The sequence below is a fragment of the Clarias gariepinus genome, chromosome 7 (genome assembly GCF_024256425.1).
Source record: "Clarias gariepinus isolate MV-2021 ecotype Netherlands chromosome 7, CGAR_prim_01v2, whole genome shotgun sequence".
NCBI lineage: Eukaryota > Metazoa > Chordata > Actinopteri > Siluriformes > Clariidae > Clarias > Clarias gariepinus.
The window spans coordinates 39,997,885-40,020,379 of NC_071106.1; the positions used below are offsets into that span (position 1 = coordinate 39,997,885).

The following is a 22,495-nucleotide window of genomic DNA, read 5'->3' on the forward strand; positions in this document are numbered from 1 at the left end:
CAGCTTGCCAACACATAGAGAAATTTCTGGTTCTACTGTGATTAAGGTTTGCTGTTGGTCATCAGGAAGTGGTCTCGTTGTGTTCTGAGCTTTAGTGAAGTCGGTTCCAGCACTTACCTGTATCAACCTGTTCCAGCACTTACCTGTACTCCGCTTAAGAGAATTACATTTACACTTAGGTGTTTGGCAGACGAAACTTACATTTTTGTGCTGAACTGGACTTCATGTTAATCTACACAACTTCTGTTATATTGAACATTTACCTGCACAACACACATGATGTTATCACCCAGATGAGGATGGGTTTCCTGTTGAGTCTGGTTCCATTCAAGGTTTTTTCCTATTGCCATCTCAGGGAGTTTTTCCTTGCCCCCGTCGCCGTCACCCTTGGCTTGCTCATCAGAGACATTTCATTCATCATTCATTCATCTCATTATTATCTAGACACATTTTTCTCACACATACACACTTCCAAATATTTTCTTTTCTAAAAAAAAAAAATTCTTTAATTTTTTGTAAAGCTGCTTTGAGACAATGACCATTGTTAAAAGCTCTATATAAATAAAATTGAATTGAATTTTTATCTCATTATACATCTGAGCAGTTGAGGGTTAAGGGCCTTGCTTAAGGGCCCAACAGTGGCAACTTGGTGGTTGTGGGGTTTGAGCTTGGGATCTTTCGAACCGTAGTCCAATGCCTTAACCACTGAGCTACCCCTGGCTCAATCCTCAATGTGTTGATTTGAAGCGCTTCATCTAAACCCTACATCTTCTTCAGATCTGGACCAGTTCCAGGTACAGTCGCTGCCCAGCACTTACACTCCTTCTCCACAGAGCTTCTGCAGCACTAATGTTCAGTCCAGGGAGTATGGTGAAACCTCAGAACCAGGCAGAACTTTAGTACTAACCTGCTCAAAATCCAGCAGATGAGAGGAATGTGGGACACACAGTTCAGGACTGGAGAGGACACAGTAAAATTCCATCAATAAAATAAATTAAATTCTTCACACATTCTCTCTCTCTCTGTCTCTCTCTCTCTCTCTCTCTCTCTGTCTATATATATATATTCAATGTGAACTGTCACTGTCCCTCACCTGTCCTGTTAGTGTACGGTACTCCATGTGCTCCCCAGTAGGTGGGCCGGTTTTTGGGGATATTAGAGGCAGTTAGAGTTGGGGATAATGTGGTTATGCTGGTAAGGATTTTTAATTCTCTCTCTATGTTTCTATTGTCTCTTGTCCCTTTGTGTATATGTGTGCGTCTCTCTGTCTGTCTGTCTCTGAAGCTGTCTGTGATCAGTGTCAGAGGTTCTACCTGAAGCAGTTTTCATTAATCATTTGGTGGAGACAGAACTGGGACTCTGCAACCTTCAGCTTTAGAAAGAGGACGTTCTCTCTCTCTCTCTCTCTCTCTCTCTCTCTCTCTTTCTCTCTCTCTCTCTGTCTGTCTCTCTATCTTTTTCTCTCTCTCTCTTTTTCTCTCTCTCTCCCTCTCTCTCTCCGTCTCACTCCTTACCTTCCTTTTCTACCTCTCGCTTCTGGCCATCACAACCCATTACTGCTCCTGCATTATTACTTTGTGTGTGTGTGTGTGTGTGTGTGTGTGTTATCATTGATCCACCACATCCATTATAAATCCCTGTGGACGAATTTCCACAAGTTTTCAGCTTCTGCAAAAGAGCGAATGATGAAGACGTCCTGTCATGCTTTTAGTCCAGAGTGTTGCTCGCATGTGCATCAGTCCATCGTCTCTGCGTAACAAGAAATAAAACACAAACTAAAGGAAATCGAATCTAAAAACACAAATCCAGGCAGAGGGATCAGGGGGTTACATTTTAGTTTCATGCATTAAGAGTGTATTGGAATGACCCTGACTTTATCCATAGTAAAAGTTAAACCTTAAACCTTAAATATTCTGTGCGTGCTTTCTTTGAGTCAGAAGGGGGTTAAACTGTTAAACTATTATGTTAAAACTTTTTGGGTTATATCAATGTGAATTTTGTGTGATTTCGCAAAACTCTATAACTCCACCTTCCCCAGGTTCGTCCCAATGAAAACAATCAGCAAAATTAGAACAGACTCATGCTTTGATAGTGTTTCTGTACAGAAGTCACTGGCAGCAAATTACTTAACTTTTAGGGGAAAGTGTTAAATGTTACTGCGTGTTCAGTATTATAACGATTCTTAAATATGATGAGAAAAATGACAAATGATACAAAAAGTTTAGTTTGCAGCAGCTTCCTCGTTTATCAATTTCAGTTGCATTTCAGTAGTTCACTGCAGTATTTTAACACAGAAGTCCATGACTGCTGGGGAAACTGCAACAGGACTTACTGAGTATAAACCTCCTCTTTTTGCACTTCAACATTCTCCAAAAGGCCACTTAAAGCAATTATTTTATTCACAGCAGCTGCTAGTTAAGACCTTAGTAATCACGTGACAGAAATAAGTGATATGATTAGCTCTTTATAAATTAAAAAGTTTAAAAGAAAATACAACTTTTCATAGAATCAGAATCAGAATCTGCTAAAAGTATATGTATATTTATATATATATAAAGTTTATACCATAATCGGCAGGGCAAAATAGCAAGTAGTAATGTAATGTGCAATGTAGAGTGAGTTTGTTGGGGGCATGGTGGTGCTTTTACACAGTATACAGTACGATACAGGAAACTCGATTTGTGCAAAAAACAATGATTTAAAGACGACTATAAAAATTTATTTAAAAATATATACACACACACACACACACACATATATATATACAGTATATATATATATATATAATCTTTGCATTTGCAGTTTATAGAAATACTAACTGAAGTATACATCGGTGACGGTTAAAAAGTTAAACTAACTGTGTAGAAACAGTTAAAAGTCTAATCATAATCTGCTGAATTGTTCTGTACAGCAGAACTCTCTGTCTAACTTATTAATACAAAGAAATCCCATTCTGTAAGGTTGAGTATCTTACGCCTTGTTTACACTAAGTTGTCCTTCTTTGGTGCTCAGACAAATACACTCCCTGTTCGGTAATCGGAGAGTGAATCACAGATGAGAAATGGAAAAAGTAGATAAAAGGATAAAGATGAAGTTTTGTCTTAAAACCACTCCAGCGTGTTAAAATTCACTTATACCACTTCAGCGCTGTTATTTCAGCCAAAGTGAAAATATGAACTAATCCCAGTCAAAATATTCACTTTATCTTTTCTAATTAATATCTATTGGTGCAGGTGTTTGTTTACATTGAGACAGTAGCGCATTAGTAGATTATTTTACAGTAGATTATTAAATCCCACACATAACTGTTCATAACATCACTTTTACTCCACATTTAGATTCACTGATGGTGCAGATTAAACTTCAGACAGAGATCTAAGGACTGCAGGAGATTCAGTAACACCATCACGCAAAACTTGCAGGACAGAATTTAATGAAACCTTTTCAGTACTTAGATCTCTGCCTGAAGTTAAACCTGTACCATAATTTAGACAGACAGAAACTTTCCTAGATTGGTTTCTGGTACTTTAATGTATGAAATGTAAAGATATCATTGAAAAAATATACAGACAAAACCTTTTTTTCTTTAATATATATATAATAAAATTGTGTTATTTGGCTAATGTTAATGATGTGTTTGGACAGTCTGTGCCAGCAGGGATATTTTAGCGTATAACCCTGTGCTCTCAGTTCGGGTACTGTACTGTACACGCCCTCACCTTGGACTGCTGTGGATATGTTTGCTCTAACGATCCGTGTTCTTTCTAATAGTGGCGCTTCACATCACTGCTTGTTATTAGCACCACGTTTCCGAACATATAAAGGAAAAACTGGTTTTAAATTTCCAGCAGGAAGAATAAAAATACAATAATCTGTCCGTTTATCTTTAAAGATTAAATTTGAAGATAAAGTCATGCTCCATGCTGTGTCGCACTTTTGATTCTGTTTCTTGAGGATTGTAGGTCCATTATGGTTGTTTCTTGCTCTTTCGCGTACTCCATGTATATACTATAAACTATCGTGATGATTGACTCTGTTGAGTGATGTATATAGCCACGCCCACCACAAGGGAAAAAGCACTACATTTGAAGGGGGAAGAAGGAGCTAGAAGCTGTGACATAATCCATCACATACTGTAACTGCTCATAACTTCACTTCTACTCAACAGTTTGCTGAGACAAAATCTGGCTGGACAGACAGACAGACAATTTTTCTGAGACACGACTCTGGTCCTCTAATGTGTAAAATGTAAAGATATCAGTGAAAGTTCTGACCCAACGTACAGACTAAACCTGTATTGTGCAGACAATAGACCAATCAGCAGTTACATTAAAACAGCCTAGATTTTGGGTTCTCCGTGTGCCATTGCGTTGGCTCTGGCCCTTCAGGTCGTGGCTCTGCAGGGCCTCTGGGGGTTCTGTGGTGTCTGGAACCAGGCTATTTGGGCCAGATTCTTTAGTCACTGTGTGTTAGCCACTTGGCCACCCTGGATCCAGGGCCATGGAGCCAGACCTCAATCTGATCAAACTCCATGGGATGCACTGGACAATCCACAGAAGCCCCACTTACAGTTCAATATCCGCCACCTGGAGTACATCCTGGTGCCAGACACCACAGCGCCAAAACCCAGGTGGTTTTAATGTTATGGCTGTGGTAATATTTATGGATATGCACATTATTGCAGGTCATTATTCTGGATAGTGGGTAATACTGAATGCCAGGAATTCACATATACTAGAATTACTTTTTTTTAATTTTTGCTAGAAAATAATATTTTGATGTCACTAAGGGTAAAATATTTTAAAAGCATTAATTGTGTATGACCTGGTTAATCATGCAAATCACTTTTCCCACTTTTTTCCTGATCTGCAGTGATGATGATGAAGAGAGATGAGATCGATCCTGGAAACTCCGAGAGCACTCACAGCTCCATCAAAGGGAAGTGCTCTTGTTTGTTTAGTTCATATACAGTATGTGTGTGTGTGTGTGTGTGTGTACTGTATAAGTGAGGGGATTCCCTTGTTGTCTGAGTCAAATTGCTGATGAATTGAATTACACTAATGGGCATCTCAGCAACAGCAAATAGGATTTACAGGAAACATGTTTTAACCCATAAGTGTTCAATCTGCCTTCTGTGTGTGTGTGTGTGTGTGTGTGTAAACATCTCTGTCCTGAAGATGTGGGAAAAGTCCAAGCTTTCCCTCTGAATGCTACACAGCACTGACACTGGAGACTCCTTCCACTGATGTTAGAGAAAACTTCATCATATCAACACTCTATCTGTCTCTCCATCTTTCTATCTATCTATCGTTCTGTCTGTAGTTAAAAGGCTGTTAAATGATCTGTAAATGTACATCAGTGGTATTAAATGCATTTCCTTCATTATGTAACACCACACTGCATGATAACAACCAGGGTTGGAAAGGTTTTATTTAACACTCTACAGCACTCAGAGTCGCTCCGTTACACAATGCGTTCATGCGTTGCTTAAAAACTAATGTGAATAAAACACATCTGAGTAACAGAGTGCGTTAGGGTAAGTGTGTAAGTGTGTAAGTGTGTGTGTGTGTTTAGACATTCCTGCCATGTGTCCTGTGTGTTTTTACGCAGTGCATATAGGGATGACGATGATGAGGATGAGGATGACGGTGGCAGTGACGCTGATGGCGGTGATGCGGTATCCCTGTGTCCGGCTACAGCGCGGCAGAGACTGCGAGCGGCGCAGGAGTGTGTCCGACACCGGGGTGTAAACCTCATCCATCCAGAAGTCCAGGGACTCAGGGGCCTGAAATACACACACACACACACACACACACACACACACACACATTAGGAAACACCCCATGTCTTAATTTGAAACAGATTTAAATATTAAGGATGGCAGAACAACTTGGAGGCAGATAAATAAATAGATCAAATACCGTTCCTAATTTGCATATTCATAAATATTCACAGATCCTGTAACTTGTTAAAATGGCTCACATTAATCAGAATTCAGTCTTAAAGTCTGAATTTACATTTTATCTTTTCAACAGCAGACAAACCTGTTAGAAAACACCTCCGCGTAACCATGACGACCGCCAGCTGTTTTTAATTATGAACCAGATTCAACTTGTCATTAATTTAATCAGACAGTTAGCATAAACTTTTAGCTCCTGTAGCTCCGCCCCAAACATGTGCGGTTATGTCTCTGCTTCTGCATTGGAATAAAAGAGTTTGTGGATAAAATCACAGATTTTAGATTAAAAGTGAGTAAAATATATGAGTTTAAACTATTGGTGGTAACATATTTATGTTTAAAATGTAAAATTGAAATACTTTTCATTTGTGTGTGTGTGTGTGTGTGTGTGTGTGTGTGTGTGTGTGTGGAGATCAGATCTTCTAAATATCTGAACACTAATTGTGTGTGTTATTAATCTGATCTGATAATGAATTTAAATAAATAAAACCAATTATGATAGTTTTTTTTAATTGTTAATTTTTTTAACAGTCGTGTAAAAGGCGGTCCTTATTCCTGTTTATAGAAAATATAAAAATAAATAAATAACTAAATAAATAAATAAGTTCTGACTCAGTAGGGTGGAATCGGGAAACTGGAGCGCATTAAGAAGGTTTTATTTATTTATTTGTCTTGGGAATAAAAAGATTCTGTAACTGATAGAGACTGTGTGTGTGTGTGTGTGTGTGTGTGTGTGTGTGTGTGTGAGGCGGTTTGAGAAACTCATCAGAAACCACGTTAGCACTAAGAAACGTATATAAAAACAGAAATATTATGTATTTGATTACTAAATCATTAGTTAGGCTGATTAGTGGTCATTAGATAATTAGTCATTATTTCAGGTTAATTCTAACAAATTGCTGTTAATTGTGTGTGTGTATGTGAGAGATCATGTTGTGTCATAATAATAATAATAATAATAATAATAATAACAATAATAATAGAGAAAAGAACTGAGATTATTTCCTCCTTAATGTTGGCATAAATGGAGACCAGTGAACATGAGGTTTGTGTGTAACTGGTTTCCTGTAAACTCCATAAAGGTTTATTTCATCAGTAGACGTGATTGTAAATGAAGAAAGAGATCCAGCGTGTTTCAGAGGAACTGGAATAAAATCATTAAATGTGTTTACAGTTTTTACTTTTGTTGGAGAAACCTTCTGCACCAGTGAGCCCCTGTCTGTGGGAACTCTCTCATCAGAATGATTTTATACAGAAAACAGTCGATCACAACAAACGACTTTCACACACAGGGTCACACACGAGATGATCAGACACGGGCAGGAATTTCTCGGGAGACAAATCAGCACGTAACACTACACTGTCCCTGACATGATCCTAACACCCGTGATGGTGTGATGAAGATATTAATGTAATTCAGTGACTTTTCATAAAGGATGAATTCAGCGGGTGCCTGAGGGGCGTGACTTCACCTGCAGGTCGAGTGGCGCGAGCTCTGACTGACTCCAGGAAACTTTCGGCCGGTCCGCGGGCTGGAGGATCGGCTTCTGCATGGAGCTGCGCAGGGGAACCTTGTGGACTTCAGGGATGATAATGGAGCTCTTTCGGTCCAGGCCCGGGTGATTCTCTTTCTTACACAGTGCACCATGCTGCTGCTCAGCCTGTGGAAGAGAACAAACAAAGACACGGGGTATTTGTGATGCATGATCATAGGCAAATGCATCTGTGTGTGTGTGTGTGTGTGTGTGTGTGCATACATGTGACGGGTGTAGGTATTGTTCCTTGCTGTAGATGACGCTCCACTCTTGGTGTTGCTCCGAGCTGCTGTTCTCCGTGTGGCTCCTGGAATTGCGTACAAACAGACCTCTGCGTTTTGCCCCAGCACCGTCGGCCGGCTCAGAACTCGAGCTGGCCCTCAGGCCTCCCTCGGACAGGGCCCGTGCTGGAGGCTGCTGCTGCTGGACGGGCTCAGAGTTTGAGTGCACAAGTTGCCCCCGTTGCTCCAGGCGGTTCAGCGTAGACAGGACGAGCGCCAGCTGCTCTCTCAGCTCCGAGATCGGCTCCAGGCGCTGCTCCAGCTCGGTGACGCGCTGCAGGAGCCGTCCGACGCCCCATCGCACGCCTTCTTCCGGCCCCTCAAGAGAGTGAAACAGGCGCCTGAGCTTCCCTAAACGCTCGCGCCTCTCTGGCACCCCAGCTCCGCCCCCTTCCTGAGGTCCTCCTGCGTCTCCAGGCAGGACAGCCATCGAGCCACACATGCTAATGTCATCCAAGAAGCGGAAAATGGCACTGATGTCATCCTCTGCGATGTCCGCGTTATCGATCGAGAGCTTTTCGCTGAGCAGGAGACTCCTCAGGGCACGCCGATCTCCCAGATCTGTCTGAGTGGCCACGCTGACCACGCCCTCGGCATCAGGTGACCAATCGTACCAGGCATCCAAACTTAGCCCACTCAGCCGCTTGAGTGTGTCTCGAACCGATCGGACGATAAACGGGTCAAACCCGGGGATGTCAAAACTACTGCCCTCGAAGCTGGGTTTAGAAAGTCCTGGTTTTATAAGTCCAGATTTGTCTAGAGCGGATTTTTCTGATCTCGGTCTCTGGGGTATTGCTCGGTCCAGTCCAGGTTTGTCATGCTCAGACGGTTCTGCGAGGCCGCAGTCGATGTCCAGACTGTGGCTCTTAGCTGTCAGGGCTGGACTTTGGTGGTATGTCCTTTCTATGACTGTAGGCCCGAAGTATGTGGAGCTCTGCAGGTCATCTAGACTTTTATGTTTCTGGGGGTACGGGGTCAGTGCATCAGGGGGTGTATCTGTTCCAGAAGACTGTGTCTGAACATCTTCTCCGTGTGCATCAGGAGCAGGCTCAGGGTAAGGATTCTTGCAGGTGATAAATTGTCCATCCTCGCTGTTCTCTCTGGATCGCTCCTGTATCTGACTGTTTCCATCTTTTGGAACAAATGGGACCAGTTTGTGGAATTCCCCTTTAAAGATGCTCCTTTTCTGAGCGCAGCTTTGAGCAAAATCTGCACCTCCATCACTTTTTCCAGTCGACTCTTGATTCCCGCTGGAAGCACAAGGAACGTCCAGAGAGTGCGCTCTCTGCATGGTGTGCCGCTGATGTGTGTGTGCGAGCGAGCGTGCTGGAGTGTTCACATGCGACCCCCCGGTGTTCAGACTGATCAGTGCCTCGGTGGAGTCCTCATATTTACAGCCTGGAGCTATAACTCCGCCTTCTGCATGCAACCAATCACGGCGTGCATGCTGCTGAGTGCAGGCCAGGCAGGAGGTCAGGGAATTAGTGTGTGATGGGGGCAGGCGCGTGTGTGTGAGCAGGTTGAAGAGCGAGACGACGTCTGCGGCTGCAGAGAGACGGTTGCTGCAGGGAGGGTGCAGACGTTCGCGGAACAGCGTGGCCGGGAAACACGGATCGTGGCATGCCGTGGAGTACAGCAGACTCCGCAGCTCCAGCAGAGGGTGAAGTTCATAACGTCCACTCAGATACATGCACACGTCTGCGTAGGACACACGCGCACGGCACGCACCCAGGACCTCCAGGATCTCCAGGAGAACCAGGGCATCGTCTGCGCTGTCTGACATCACTGCAGCGACCTACACTGGGTTAAATTTACTCATCAAAAGTGGAACATGCACACACGTCATTCTTAAGACGTCCCTCAGGACAAAAAAAAAAAAAAAAAAACGTCATGAAAATCACACTTAGGTAGTTCAGTAAGCCACCAGCTGGAAAAAAGAAAAACCTAAAGCGATGCATGGAGTTTTAAAGAGAACCTGCAAAATGTCTTCGGTTTACTCACTGTGCAAAAAGCAAGCAGGTCACATTCCCGTTATTCCCTCGTCCTGCCATCAGGATCCTGCAGACACGCAGGGAGAAATGTAGTTACCTCCACCAAGCCTGAATGAAGTGCCTCACTGCAGAGCGCTGACCTTATTCACAGCCTTAAAATAGCCCCGGTCCAGGCAGCACGGGGCAGAAGCACGCTCACATCCTGCTGGAGTGGAAATGCAGAATGAAACAGCTGGAAATTAAAAAAACGCCATCATTTTGCACACGTGCATCATTACGTCACCATCATTCACTCTCTCACTCCTTCACTCTCTCACTCCTTCACTCTCTCACTCCTTCACTCTCTCACTCTTTCACACTCACACTCATTCACTCTCTCACTCATTCACTCTCTCACTCCTTCACTCTCTCACTCCTTCACTCTCTCACTCTTTCACACTCACTCACTCACTCACTTACTCACTCACTTGTAGAAGGGAGAAGTGCAGGACATCTGGGGTGCGGACCAGTGATGTGGAGGAACATCAGATTGTTGTACTCGTCCTGCTGGAGCTTCACCGCTACGAGAGCTGAACATTTCTGCCATCTCGTGGCAGGAGCAAAAACCTGGTCCGACTTTTTTTCTTTTTAAGTTACATTCATCATCAGCATTGTTTACTAACAAAATGAGCTCAAATATAAATTATTTCCAAAATGGGTCACATAAAAAGCTGGGTTGCCAGATCTGTTTTTAGACTCTTACTGATGATCTGATCAAAAACAACAGACAGTGATTTCTTAAATGAGAGTCGATTAAAGCTGTTATCTGATTCAGTGTTTCTGTGCTCGTGATTCAGGTAATTCTGCAGTTTTATTTAGCAGCACTGATTGATTTCTCTAAGCAAACTATTAAAAACTTATTTAATTAACTAAATTATTGTAAATAAGTTAATGTAATAATAATAATAATTATTATTATTTGCATGATAACTTATTAATCATTTATTTATTTACTGTTTACTGTATTTTTCATATTAATTTCCTTAAAGTTTTGACACACACACACACACACACACACACACACACAGTACCAGTCTGTTTGGACACACCTTCTTAGTGATTTGTTTTTGTTTAATGATATATTTTTTTTACATTCAAATTCAAAATTTTAATTTTATTTGTCACATACACAGTCATACACAGTACGATATGGAGTGAAATGATTATACGGCCGCTCGTGACCGTAAAATCAAGATTATCAATAAGAAATAAATTATGGAATAGAATAAGAATAAAATACAGAAAAGCTTAGCTCCAAAAAAAAAATAGAACAAAATATAAAATATAGCATATAAAAATATTTTAAAAACTTAACTGTACAAAATATAGACAATAATGGCTGTACAAATATGGAAAATAAAAATGTGCAGTGTGCAAAAGTGTGCAAAATGAAATGAAATAGAATCCCAATATCAATATCAAAGGAGATTATTGTGGGTTTTTCCTGATAAACACCTTCAGTATTGTTTAACAGTGTAGAAAGAAATAAACATCAGGAACCACCGTGGAGTTAGAAGGGGTGTACAAACTTTTGAGTGGGAGTACAGTATATATCTAATATATCTAAAATTTGCTGCAGCAGGTCAGTAGTTTTATTTGTGGTGTTTTAATTCCACTCATCACATCTCTGGAGTGAGGAGAGTCAGAGTGAGTGATGTCCAGAGAGTTTCCTCCAGTGGAGCTCCAGCTCTTCCTGTTCAGCTCTGGATCTCTGTGTATCTCTCTACACATGGACACATGCACTGGAGTCACTCAGCCTCCTGAACACACAGCTGTTCCCACTGGGGTCGTTAGTATTGGAACAGCAGCATAGTGTATCATGAGAATCAGTGCACGCTGAAAATGATCATCATCGTCGTTCTCAGCAAACCAGAATTAGTCCCATGTGTGTGTTTTTGTTTCGTAAACCTGTGACCTCTGACCTCGGCCACTTCGGCCTGCAGTATGAACGTAGCCTAAGAGTAGCTTTTACAAGCAATATATTTATTCTTTTTTGTTTGTTTTTAAACTTTTATAACGTCTTGATTTATTTAAATTCATTTGATCTTTCTCTGAAAGTTATTCTTCTTTGCAGTTGTAATATTTCTCTCCGACTCTCTGAACGTATTAAATGTAGTTTCTGTTCCGTGACTAACGCCAGTGAAAGCTTTGTGTTATTGTTGTGTGTAGCTGATTATGTTATCAGGACTTTTATTTTTAATTATTTTGCTGAACAGAAGTGGATCAGAGTTTCCACTCGGCCCGGGACAGGAAGTGGGTTGGAGGGGTGTGTTTACATTCGCTTTGATTCTCTCTTTAATCTTACTATTGTCTTTGTGTTAGCAGCTGTTTGGGGTTGTTTGTGAATCATCATAAAATTCCTTACTCTGGTAAACTAAAAGAGAGATTCTGTACGTGTGTGTGTGTGTGTGTGTGTGTGAGAGAGAGACTGGTTTAAAAATACTCTAAACCGTTTTGGAATCCTGCGCTCTGATTGGTCAGAAGGTGTTGATTAATTCTCTATAACAGCGGCTCTGACAGCAGTGCAGGTTTATAATAATGCGCTCGATACTTTATTGTTTCCATAGTAACAGCTCACTTACAGAGACGTGTAAATGTGCAATGCTAGTGTAAGGAGTCTCCAGTGTCAGCGCTGTGTAACAGAGGAGTTTACAGACTATGGCGTCTCTAAGACTCCTGATGATTAGTTTCCTTTAACGCACATCACTTGGGTACTAAGCTGGGCGTGGTCTAATTATAATGCGCATACTGTACATTTACTGTACTTAATTCTCTCTCTGTAGCTTCTGTATCTTCATCTTTCTAACTGTTTTCTTCTTCCGTTTTTTTAAACTGTTTTTTTTGCACTTTGTCCCTGTTAGTTGAGTCGAGGACACAAGCTGGGAGGAAACAGCAGCACAGAAAAAAGGAGAACAAACATACCGGCCTTCACACACACACACACACACACACACACACACACACAAGGGGTTTCCACTCATCTGTTCGAGTGATGGGAAGTGAAGATTTATGTAAACTCAAGTGCAGTGCCTTCAGACCCTAACATGGAGACCTACAGCACACACACACACACACACACACACACACATTGTGTTTATTAGGAGGACCAGATAAATGTCTGAAATTCATATCCTCATGGAAATGTGTTTTCCCATAGCGATAAGAACACAGAAATTATAAACAAACAAATAAAGACTAAAACAGATAAATAGATTAATGTAACCAAAATTTGTTACTTATTTACAGAAACAAAGAAACAAAACTTATTCTTAACCACTCCCCCTCCCCCTCCTCATAATAATAATAATAATAATCTATAAAAAAATATACACTTCTGTTTCTCTTAAAAAGTCATGGACAGTTCTTAAAAATTACTAATAATGTACAGTCATGTTCAAAAGTTAGTGCCCCCTGTGGTTTTTTGTGTGTTTGTGTGTGTGTGTGTGTGTGTGTGTGTACAAAGCCAGGAGGGAACGGCATGAGCAGTGGTCTTAAAGCAGGAACTGTCGCTGCACATCAATCTGTAAAGGCTCATAAAACCATTTCCCAACAATTAAGAGTTTAATGTTCTTCAGTGAGAAAGATTATTACCAGGTGGGAAGAGTTCAAGACTAAAGGCTGCTGATGTTCCCCAGGGGACCCCACGTTCACCCCCAGGTCAGACTCGGAGAAATACAGAGAGGGACTTAGTGTTTACCCACAAGTTCTCAAGCAGAGTCGGGATCCACACACACACACACACACACACACCAGGTCTCACAGACACACTCATTATTATTTATTCAATTATTCACATAAAATCATATTATATATTTAGATCCATTTTAAAATTATTTAATATACTCGAAGGAATCCAAATATATTACTGGAATCAAATTTATTTTTAAGGAAAAGGTTTTTTTATGAAAAAGTGAGAATCAGGAAATCAAAAATCTGCATCAGCCTCATGATTGAATGGGATAAAGTTTAGTTCATTAGCGTTTCCTGTAGTTTCCTCTTTACTGACCTGCTGACTGAGGACCTGATCACAATCACACATGCCTGCACGCACACACACACACACACACACACACTATCGACGAGTAATCGTTTGACCTGTAGTCACCTGCTCCTTCATTTGTTTATTTTTAAATAAACCACATGCAGGGACAAATGCGGTAAACTCTTTATTTGAACACAATTTTTAGCCACAATATGTACAAAGTTCTTGCAAAAGACTTTTCCAAATTATTGGCACCCCCACCCATCAATATTTCGTGTCATGTCCCTGGTCCCCGAGGGACAGAGTAAGGGCACCGAGTCCCCTCCTGTAACCAGAGCGGAGGCAGGTGTACAGGTGTAGAAGGTCTCAGGCGTACCTCCATGCACATTTTAATCTGCTGCACTTTCTCAGGCTTGTGCACGTGCACGTGCCGGTTGCTTTACAGCACACAGTTTCACAGGATGTGTGTTTAAGCACAGCTCTTTTGATAGATAAGACGATGATTTTAGCCAGGGGATGTGTGCCACCTCGTATTATTACCCTACAGAAACAGGAATTAGACAGTGAGAGTTCCTCCAGGCTCTGACTTAGTGAAATTAGGGCCGCGGTTCAATTCCCACCCAAGGCCCAGTCCTAGACCCAGATAACATGGGAGGGTTTCGTCAGGAAGGCGTAGTCTGGGTTAAAACCTGTGCCAAACCTGTGGCGACCCCTTGACGGAAGCAGCCGAAACACCAACAATTAAAAAAAACATTTCCCTTAGAAATTTTTTTAAATTTTTTGTGTTCAATTTCTTTGCATCCATTTTAAACATTTCTTTAAAAGTGCTCGTGTGTTTGTGTAAAAACCTTAAATAATCCTAATATTTAAAAATCCAAAATGATTTTTTTATTCCTTATTCTAAAGTTTAATCAGAACTTTTTATCATCGTGTTTATTTACTTTACTCAATATGGGCTCTCGTGTCTCTTTAGTCGTCTTGTTTCAGATCAAATGATGGTGTTTTTACACACAGAATTTTTTCAAAGGGTGCCAATAATTCTGGACTGTTTTTTGGAGCATCATGATGCCCAAAGCAGACCAATAAAATACTACAGGAAGCATAATTACTTACAACAATATTATAAAAAAAAGGAAAAAAACTCAAACATGAATGGAATGTTTAAAAAGGTTGTGTACAGTAGTGTTAATAACACAACAACAACAACAACAACAGTGTTATCGTGAAGTTTAAGATGAACAATAAAAAAATATACAAAGTCACATCTTATTCTTCAACGAGCTCCACAAAAATCAACTAAATCTACAGTTCCATTTGTCATGAAACGAATCAGAGAGTAAACTGTGTGCACCGATCAGAGGGGGACGAGCTGCGCGGAGACAGCGGGGACAGCGGGGACAGCGGGGACGGCGAGAGCTTCGGGACGGAAATCATGCAACACGGAGACGGCAGCGGAGCCGACGCCCTCAGACGATCTCCTGACTCCTCCTGATGGCACACAGCAGCAGCATGCTGAAGATCATCCCCAAGATCTGCAAAAATAATACATTCAAAATAATAAAAGTAATAAATAAATGCATGAACTTGAGGATAGCGTGATCACAAGGAGCTGCAGAATACACAAAACTCTCGAGTATCTTTGAAAAACTAAACTGTACCATGATCACCCCGATTCCGATCCCAACGCCTCCGATAATGTGGAGTTTAGAGGTGAAGAATTTCTCTATAGCATCAGGACAGCTCTGAAACAAACAAACAAACAAACAAACAAGGAAACAAACAAATTCCCTTTAATCTCTCCTGGGGTAAAAATCAATCAATTAATCAACACTTTTAGAGCTGACACTGGAGACTCCTTCCATATGTGATACAAAAAACTGATGATGTTTTTATTTTTATTAGTCACTTTGTACATCCCTGTGTATGAGCTGTTACTATGGAAACGATAAGACATGAATATAAATCTGCGCTCCTGTCACACCTTCTGACCAGTCAGAGCGCAGAGCACAGCAGCAGTACTTTGACACGTCACAGGTGTGTGTGTGTGTGTGTGTGAGTTGATATCACACTGAGGCATGTGTTCTCGGTCGGTTCACCTTGATGATGAGCTCATCCAGCACCTCACGTTTGGGACACGTCTCCTCGCCGGTGTCCGTGTCCTCGGAGCTGAAGGGTCCGCAGCAGTTCAGCTGAGGAACAGAGAGGAGAGCGATGTGTGAGATGTCTGACAGCACGTGTGAGAGCGGTGAGGAGAGACGGAGGGTCGGAGCTCACCCCGTACTGGATCAGGTGCAGGGTCTCTCTCAGAGCGTCCTGTTTGTCCTCCTTGTATTTATTGTAGGTTTCCTTGTAGAACTGAGTGAAATCATCGACAACCTGCCAACACACAATACACACCTTAACACACAATACACACCTTAACAACACGCCGGCTCAGAGATCACGACCCGGCAGAGGGAAGACGCTGAAATGTCAAAGGGCAAACCGCGTGCTTTCACTGGAACAGGAAGTGAAGTGGGAATAAACAGGAAGTGAATAGCTCTCTGGTGACTCCGAGCTCTGTGGGTCTGTTGTGTGTGTGTGTGTGTGTGTGTGTGTGTGTGTGTGAGAGAGAGAGAACACTAACCTTGCTCTGGATGGAAAATCCCCAAATCCCAACCGCCACTTCCACAACAAAGATAAGCAGGAGGAAGAAGAAAAACTGAAAGAAAACAAGAATAAAAAGAGAAACATAATCAGGCAATCAGGGAATTCTCTTCCTGTGACGCTCAAAGCTTTATGCATGGAGGTAATTTCAGGGAAAAAAAAACAAAGAACACAGAGAGAGAGAGAGAGAGAGAGAGAGATGTGAAAAAGTGTGAGAAAGACAGAGAGTTATTTATACTCACCAATCCCAGCATGCACAGCGACTCCTGAATGGCGCCGCAGCAGCCGAGGAACCCCACCAGCATCATCAATCCCCCTATAACTATGAGGACACACACCACTACATACATGTACACACACACACACACACACACACACACACACACACACACACACACCTCGCATTAACACACTCGGCCAGAAATAAAGATTGTTCACTTTACATGAGTTACAGAGTTAAGAGATTCAGCTCTGCTTATCTCGAATTTGGAAATCAGCCGTTTCCATGGCAACGTGTACAACATCAACGAGGCAAACATATTAAATCCAACACACACAATCCTGTTTATAAAAACACACCCGGGACATGTGATTATAATGATTCATGTGTCTACTGTTCCCACCCTGTGTTTATTCCTCAGTCACCTGCACAACACACACACACACACACACACACACACACACACACCATACCCTGGTCCTTGGCCAAACCATTCTCTGTACCAGGCACACACATCCTCAGCTGAAACAGGAATGTCCAATATGAACAGATACATAGAGGAGCGTTCAAGTCAAACTGGGACTTGTGCTGAAATTTCCACTGATCGAAGGCGTAACGGGTTTTAAGAAAGGTCGTACATCTGTGAACGATGATCCCGGCCGAGGTGGAACGCCTGATCACTGAAAATCGCCAACTTGCAGAATGACATGTGTGTGTGTCTGTAGGAACTGTACACACACTCATTCACCAACACCACTTACACATTACAGAAATTCGGCTGGGAGTTATTAACCATCCCATAACCAAAATGTCATAATCCCATAATCAGGGATTAAACCATCCCATAATCCCATGATCAGTGCATTAGTGTATCAGGGGATTATATAGAGACATAAAGGGAGTTTATACTCTCAGGACTGAGTTCTGTTATTCTGTACAATCAAAAGTCCTGGTTTGACTCGAACACTCCTTGTATTTCATTCATTCTATTAATATTACAATAGCAATTTGGCAGCAATTCTTATTTCTTTTATCTATTAAAGGATGACATCATACATCTCATCCCTTTGTAGTTGCTGTTGTCACTGATGTTACTGCAGCTTTAAACACACTCCAGTTTCTCTTTCTTCGAGTTAATAGAATAAAAAAAAAATGTTTAGGTTCTCATGTTGCGGAGAAACTGCAGGACAATACAGTGTAAACTCCTCTGCTGTTAAAGGATCTGCTGTCACATGACTTACGACCAATCAGAATGCAGAACCTTCAGCAGTGTGTCAATCAATCCTGACTGTGGAGAAAGTCAATATTTACTGTCTCATTTCTTTACAACGCAATAATGAATCTTTAAATAAACCCGTCTAGCAGCCGTCTGTCAGTTTGTGGTGAGACGTGATGTGACGTGATGTGACGTGATGTGATGTGAAGCGCACTGACCCATGTAGAAACCGCTCGGGGAGTCGTCACCTTCAAACTGGCCTTTAGTCCTGGGATCGAACCTGAGCCAGAGACCCACAGCAAACACACCTGTACCTGCCAGCTTACACACACACACACACACACACACACACAAATTATATACTCATCAACATATACACAATTTACACATTTTATTTAACCATAATTAATATAAATCACAAATAAACATCAATCAACAACATCTGTCAGACTAAAGCGTTCTGTTTTTCCTGTTTATGTTATTATTCCTTCTTTTACATTTATCTTCTATACCACTTGTCCTGTCGCAGGGGGCCTGGAGCCTATCCCAGGAGACTTTGGGCACAAGGAAGGAGTACACCCTGGACGGGGTCACAGTCCTTAGCAGTGCACACACACACACACACACACACACAGGCCTGAGACTCCGCCACAGTACCAACCACTGTTTACATTATTAAATGTTTTAAAACTCAAACATGATAAACGCTCTAACAGAGAGAATGTGTGTTTTACAAGAAACATAATTACATAATTACACATTACATTTATTATGCTGAGATTTTTCCTACAGAAAACAACAAAATTAAAAAAATAATAATTTTTTGACAACAAAATTAGATAACTTTTCTTTTTTTTTTGAAGCAGGAAGTAACACACACTGGTTATTACAGAATATGACATAATATTAATTCGGGTTATATGAGTGTGTGAAATTGTTTGGATTATATCAGGGTAAATTTTGTGTAATTTTGCAGAATTGCATACACACTTTAACAGTTGTTATGTAGGCCCTTTATTAAGATGTGAATTGAATTATGACAGTAATGTGTATTATTATTTGTTTCCTATAAAGACGGCAGAAGTCACACCATGGGATGTAATCATGTGACCATCAGAATAGAGGCATATACTTTTTATGCTGAAGTGTGTATGCGTTTTTTTGGGTTCCTCTGTGTGTGTGTGTGTGTGTGTGTGTGTTTACAGTCTGTCCCGGAGCAGAGGGATAGAGCTAATATTTAATTTAGACAAAAGACCTTCTGATTTAGGCCACGCCCACCCTGCTCATTTTAGTGCTGATTTATCTAATTAACAGGCTTTTCTTAATTGTGACCGGGGCGGGGCGGGGGCGTGGCGTGGCGGAGGCGTGGCGATTTATTCAGTTTATTGTGTAGATGAGCGGGACTGAACACCCACCTCCCCCCCCCCCCCCCCCCCCCCCCCGCCTCCTTAAGCGCTACCTTCTGGAGAGCAGCGCAAGATTGAACATGTCACACACACACACACACACACACACACCGAGCCGTTAGTGACGCAGTGTGTACTCGAGTGTGCAGCGCTGTTGGAAAGTCAATAACACACACTTTAATCTCACTGTAACTGTTAGAGATGTGAAACTGAAACCACCCACACACACACACACACACACCTTAACTTTTCTTAACATTAACATAACGCAGAGTAAACAAGTGAACCTTTACACACACACACACACACACACCTACACACACACACACACATACCCAGAGCAGCAGGTTGAAGATGAGCAGCAGGTATTTTACACACGCTTCACTATAGCAGACCATTCTGTATAAACAGCTCCGGTGTGTGTGTGTGTGTGTGTGTGTCAGATAGAATTCACACTGAATAAAGCGCCACTGTAGACGGTAACCTGCCCGCTGTAGTGCCCGGTTGGTCCGCGCCGCCGCTCCGCTGACTGGAGGTTCAGAAAGTCTCTCTGTGTGTGTGTGTGTGTGTGTGTCTCTCTCTCACCTCAGTGCAGGAAGCGAGCCGAGCTCATGAATATTCATCAGACAGAGATTTAAGTCCCACGGGATTGCCCGAGACCCACAGCGTCATTAGAGCAGTTTATTCTTCTTTAGCCAGTTATTACAGAATAACGAGCACGGGCTGATTTATACACAAATACTGTAATATATCTATAGAGATAAGAGAGAGGTTTAGTCTGTACATTGTTCAGAACTCACTCTTTCAAATTTTCTAAATAGAATTTAAAATTGAGATTTAATATGTTTGCCAGACTTTTTATACACTGGTGGACCAGAGACCAGTCACAAAAAAATCCTGTTCCTCTGTCCCTCCAGTCAGATTTTGTCTCAGCATCACACAAAACTGTCTAGACTTTACTGAATCTCCTGCAGTCCTTAGATCTCTGTCTGAAGTTTAATCTGCACCATCAGTGAATCTAAATGTGGAGTAAAAGTGATGTTATGAACAGTTATGTGTGGGATTTAATAATCTACTGTAAAATAATCTACTAATGCGCTACTGTCTCAATGTAAACACACACCTGCACCAATAGATATTAATTAGAAAAGATAAAGTGAATATTTTGACTGGGATTAGTTCATATTTTCACTTTGGCTGAAATAACAGCGCTGAAGTGGTATAAGTGAATTTTAACACGCTGGAGTGGTTTTAAGACAAAACTTCATCTTTATCCTTTTATCTACTTTTTCCATTTCTCATCTGTGATTCACTCTCCGATTACCGAACAGGGAGTGTATTTGTCTGAGCACCAAAGAAGGACAACTTAGTGTAAACAAGGCGTAAGATACTCAACCTTACAGAATGGGATTTCTTTGTATTAATAAGTTAGACAGAGAGTTCTGCTGTACAGAGAGACACACAGACATGGACGTGGGCTTCAACCTCAAATAATAATTATAATAATAATAATTATTATTATTATTATTAATATCACTGATTACATTAAAGATCTGCTAAATATTTTTAGATTTAAACCTTTACCTGTTTCTACAAACTTTTTAACTGTCCAATACAGGTACTTACACTATGTAAATCATTATAGTGCACTAATGCTCACTATTCATCTCCTTACAGAAAACTATACACTATAAGACTAAATTTATGTGCACCCCTGACCATGAGACTTGTATGTACCTGTGGAATGTCAGATTCTTCATTTATCCCCTGGTATTTGCTGTTATAATGCGCTTCTCTCTTCTCTTATGTGAACGCTGTACAATAGAGTGTGTGTGTGTATGTGTGTGTATTTGTGTTTGATCACACACCCTATAGGAGCATTTAGTGAGCTCAGGTGCTGATGTCCAGGAGGCTCCAGTTCATCCCAAAGCTGATGGTTCAGTGGGTTTGAGTTTGGTCAGAGCTCTGTGTAGGAGACTCAAGTTCTTCCATTCAACACACTCTTAACACACCGTGTCTTCATGAAGCTGGCTTTGTGGCTCTCACAGGGGCGTCGTCATACCGGATAAGGGTTGGGTTGATTCCTGTTAGTTACAGTGAAATGAAACTAACGCTACAGCACACAGAGACGTCACTCCACTCTGTGCTTCTGACTTCGTGTCATGGTCTAGGGTGCATACACTTTTGGTCACATAGTGCATCATGTGCACACGGGATCACAAATGATGTGTGTGGGTTGTGGAGGAAGAACACATCTGATATTTATTCCTGGAGAGAATTCTTGGTCAGGTTAAAATACTACACTAGTTATACACTGGCAGATGTCAGAAGTCTGACTAATACACACACACACACACACACACACGCAATAAATGGTTGTAAAATGAACAATATGAATGACTACATAGTAGAATAGGAGAATAACGCAGGCACGACGTACGGCAATATTAAAAGGCCATGACGTAATATATGATTTAGTACATACATAGTGTGTATCATGCACACACACACACACACACACACACACACACACCATCATCACCCTCTTCTCGCGCGGGAATACTGTGAGCTATAAATAGAACAGAGGCGAACACACAGTCTGGGATTTGGGCACGAGCACGCGCGCGCGACCACTTCTCGGTCCCGCGGTGGTGCACCGAAGCGCGCGCCTGTGTAACGACATGTCAAGTGCACCAGTGTGTGTGTGTGTGTGTGCATGATCTATATTCTGAACATGCCACGGTTCCCTTCTCACACACAGACAGACGCGCTCATAGGAAAAAACAAAACACACGCGCGCGCGCGCGCACACACACACACACACACAGACGTGCACGCGTGGTTCGCACTCGCCACTAATCACAGCTCAGCCCGCACTAAACCCGCACGAACCCGCGCGTGCACCTCCTGTCCCGCGCTCGAGGCGCCTGCGGTATTCCCGCGCGTCACGTGCACTCACCCAGAACACGAAATTGAAGCCGAACATCAGGTACTTGACGCACATCGCTCCGCCGCTCAGAGCCGCCATCACTCCTCCTTAAAACGCGGAAATGCGGTTCGGGTCCGGGTCACACAGCGCTGCACGGGTCCGCTCCCTTTGTTTCGCCAGCTCTAGTCCGGAATGACGTCATCTCTCACCGGGTACCGCCGGAGAATCGGTTCGTTCGGAGAGAGAGAGAGAGAGTGCGTTCGGAGGAGAATCGATTCCCAAGTGAATCTT

The 22,495-nt window shown here is 42.0% G+C and overlaps 2 protein-coding genes across 3 annotated transcripts; both read right to left on the reverse strand.

The window, feature by feature from the left end:
• Nucleotides 1-5,464: 5,464 nt before the first annotated feature.
• si:dkey-88e18.8 (major intrinsically disordered Notch2-binding receptor 1) lies at nt 5,465-9,558 on the reverse strand. The gene is made up of 3 exons (XM_053501005.1): nt 7,717-9,558; nt 7,432-7,620; nt 5,465-5,785 (listed from the first exon to the last, which is right to left on the reverse strand). The coding sequence occupies exons 1-3, from the start codon at nt 9,556-9,558 to the stop codon at nt 5,603-5,605; spliced, it is 2,214 nt and encodes a 737-aa protein (XP_053356980.1). The 3' UTR covers nt 5,465-5,602.
• A 4,400-nt stretch (nt 9,559-13,958) lies between these two features.
• On the reverse strand, nt 13,959-22,467 carry cd9a (CD9 molecule a). 2 transcript variants are annotated; one of them, XM_053500837.1, is made up of 8 exons: nt 22,235-22,467; nt 18,088-18,190; nt 16,676-16,773; nt 16,414-16,488; nt 16,062-16,163; nt 15,884-15,976; nt 15,446-15,529; nt 13,959-15,319 (listed from the first exon to the last, which is right to left on the reverse strand). In XM_053500837.1, the coding sequence occupies exons 1-8, from the start codon at nt 22,301-22,303 to the stop codon at nt 15,254-15,256; spliced, it is 690 nt and encodes a 229-aa protein (XP_053356812.1). In that variant the 5' UTR covers nt 22,304-22,467; the 3' UTR covers nt 13,959-15,253. The 2 variants fall into 2 exon arrangements, with proteins under 2 accessions (XP_053356812.1, XP_053356813.1); XM_053500838.1 differs by lacking the exon at nt 22,235-22,467 and adding an exon at nt 19,611-19,958.
• Nucleotides 22,468-22,495: the final 28 nt, after the last annotated feature.